This window comes from Triticum dicoccoides, chromosome 7B, assembly GCF_002162155.2.
Source record: "Triticum dicoccoides isolate Atlit2015 ecotype Zavitan chromosome 7B, WEW_v2.0, whole genome shotgun sequence".
NCBI lineage: Eukaryota > Viridiplantae > Streptophyta > Magnoliopsida > Poales > Poaceae > Triticum > Triticum dicoccoides.
The window spans coordinates 490,697,053-490,699,549 of record NC_041393.1 but is presented as its reverse complement, the minus strand read 5'-3'; the positions used below and the strand labels follow the sequence as shown (position 1 = coordinate 490,699,549).

Below are 2,497 nucleotides of genomic sequence, written 5' to 3'. Positions count from 1 at the left end.
ATGAATTGTCTCTAATGCGATATGGGGCTCGCACTTGCTCCGCCCAAAAATGTTTAATATATTTGTTTGCTTTTACTTGTTTGATGTGAGAAATTGATCTCTGTTTGTGTATTTTTAAAAACCTTTTACCTTTTAACATGCAATCTTTATTAATTGTGGTAAAGGTAGTCTTCTCAAACTTGATCATTACAATATGAAGGCCACAATTATTTTCTCAAAGAATGTTATAAGGTCAATGATGACTCAATAAAACAATCCATCAATTGGCATGCATTATGAATGCAATATTTGTCAATGGAACAGACTTGACACCGAAAACACAGTAATCGGTATTCCTCCTAACCGACTAAAAGACGCCCCTTATGCGATGAGAACCAGCTCCCACCAAAACAAAGGCTTCGCCTAGCTGTACACTGTTTAGTCACATACACAGTTGCATTTCCCCAGAAGCATTTAGTTGGAATGTACTGCATTACTAACCCGGTTGCTTGATCTCTAAAAAAAAATACTAACTCATTTGCCCTACAGGCCCGGACATAAGTTAGTGCTAAAAATGGCATTGACGAATCAACTATCATTTGTGTCAAAGTCACCAATATAGTGCTCAAAGTTTCACCAGCTCTTAAGGCACACAGACCATCTTTGGATTCTGGTAGCTAACTTGTGGGTGCAGTACATTGTTTGAACTCTGCTTCAGCTTACAGACTTGTCCTGGCTTGTCCAATGGAGTCAATGGGGTGCACAGATGCATCAGTTGCTACGTTAAGGTGGGTGATCATGGTTTCTGATGCAATGCTTGTTGTTCCTGTAATTTGTTTGATCTCTCTGGTTCAACCCTGACAACAGGTGGCTCATCAATGGCCATCGAACTTGCATCAATAGGCTACAGATGGCAATCACAAGAAAAAGGAAGTTGTGGTTAGAGTGTGATCTAGGAAAAAATGCGGTATAGGACAGTAGCATGTGCAATGTGCATGTATTCTTCCAATACCAAGTTCACATAACAAAAGAAAACTTACAGGGTTTTGTTTTGAGGAACCAACTCCATCAGCCACAGGTTCTGTGCCCCTCGCTTGTTCCGAAGCTACTCTGTTACCATCCTGCAGCATACCAATAAAAGAATTAGAAACAAATTAAATTATACAGTATCTATAAAACTCTTGTAGGCTAATACATGAACAATGATCTATTACAGTAGGGCCAACAAGCAGGGGCACTTGATGTAAGATAGACAGTACATGAGTTTCACATGCTGACCCATAGAAATACACTGTACATGGCGGTCGCATAATTGCCATTTTTCATAGGGGAAATGATCCTTTCCTCAGTCCACAAATATATGTCCTTTTAGTCATGGCCACAAGAAATAAGGAATGGCTTGAAATTACAACCATGCCCTTCTCCTGCTCCTAGGTTCTCTAATTATTATCTCAAACCCCATGTTCTCTCTTAAGGAGCATTAGGAAGGGAAGGCATTCAGTTGAGAGTAATAAGCATGGGGGTATATATAATAGGAAGAATGGAAAGAGACGTGCCTAGAAATTGTAAAAGCAGCCAATATTTGTGGACAAATAAGATGGTAGGAACACCCTACATTCTAGACAGAGTACTTGTCATACAGCATTACAATTGCAACTAGTTCCATTATAAGGTGCAAGAGCATGCATGAGAACATTTGAGAAAATTAACATGCCACAAACGTTGGTCACCTAAAGCATCACACCAGAAATTACTGGTCCTATATAGCCATATAACATTAGTAAGGGATCCACATATCGCCATAGGCCCAAGCACAAGTCTACACGGCATCAGCAAGTAAGCAAGTGGCTAAGGCTTAGAGGTAAGCCTCTATCTCTTTATGTTAGTATTTGATTTGTTTCCTTTGAACTCTTGGGGATGGACTTGATATCCACAATCTTTTTTCCGCGCCTCGTAGTTTGCTTAGGTCTCACGCCAATGCTTTCTATCAAGAACCATGTATGATGGCTATATGCCTACCTCCTAGTTCACTAATCACTATCATCAAGCAGAAACTACGTGCCTGCCTCCTAATTCACTATCAATGAGGTAGATACTACTAACTCCCCTCTCTCCTATTTTCTTTATCTCCTACACAAAACCACTTTGGTGCAATCAGCACCCTATCCACACGGCAGAAGGTGCCAAGGTCCTGGACCACAACCTCTTGTAGATCACCTGTACAGCGGTTTTAAAGGTAGTAAGGCGGGGCTCCCAATCCCACTTGAATTTTTAAGCACATAAAGTAAGGCTGTGCATTTGACAGTCTAGGAATACAACGATCATCAAACACTACAAAAGAAATTTTAAAATATTGACAGGCACTTTTGATGTAGCACATAACGGCCCCATGGTCCATCTAATCCTGTGACCTAATTCCCAGAACCCTCCCTTCTCCCTCGCCCCAACCACTCCTTTTTTTCCTCGCCACAGCAGCAGAACAGATCGGATAAGGCGGAAGCGGGAACAAAGAGGGATT

General features: G+C 41.0%; 1 protein-coding gene across 1 annotated transcript in view; it reads right to left on the bottom strand.

The window, feature by feature from the left end:
* Positions 1–239: 239 nt before the first annotated feature.
* Positions 240–2,497, bottom strand: part of LOC119336931 (histone deacetylase 1) — a 10,658-nt gene continuing 8,400 nt past the window's right edge. The window contains exons 6-7 of the mRNA XM_037609022.1: positions 1,020–1,100; positions 240–883 (exon numbers count right to left, since the gene is read on the bottom strand). Of these exons, the coding sequence (XP_037464919.1) occupies positions 776–883; positions 1,020–1,100 (189 nt within the window). The 3' untranslated portion in view covers positions 240–775. The remainder of the gene's footprint in view (positions 884–1,019; positions 1,101–2,497) is intronic.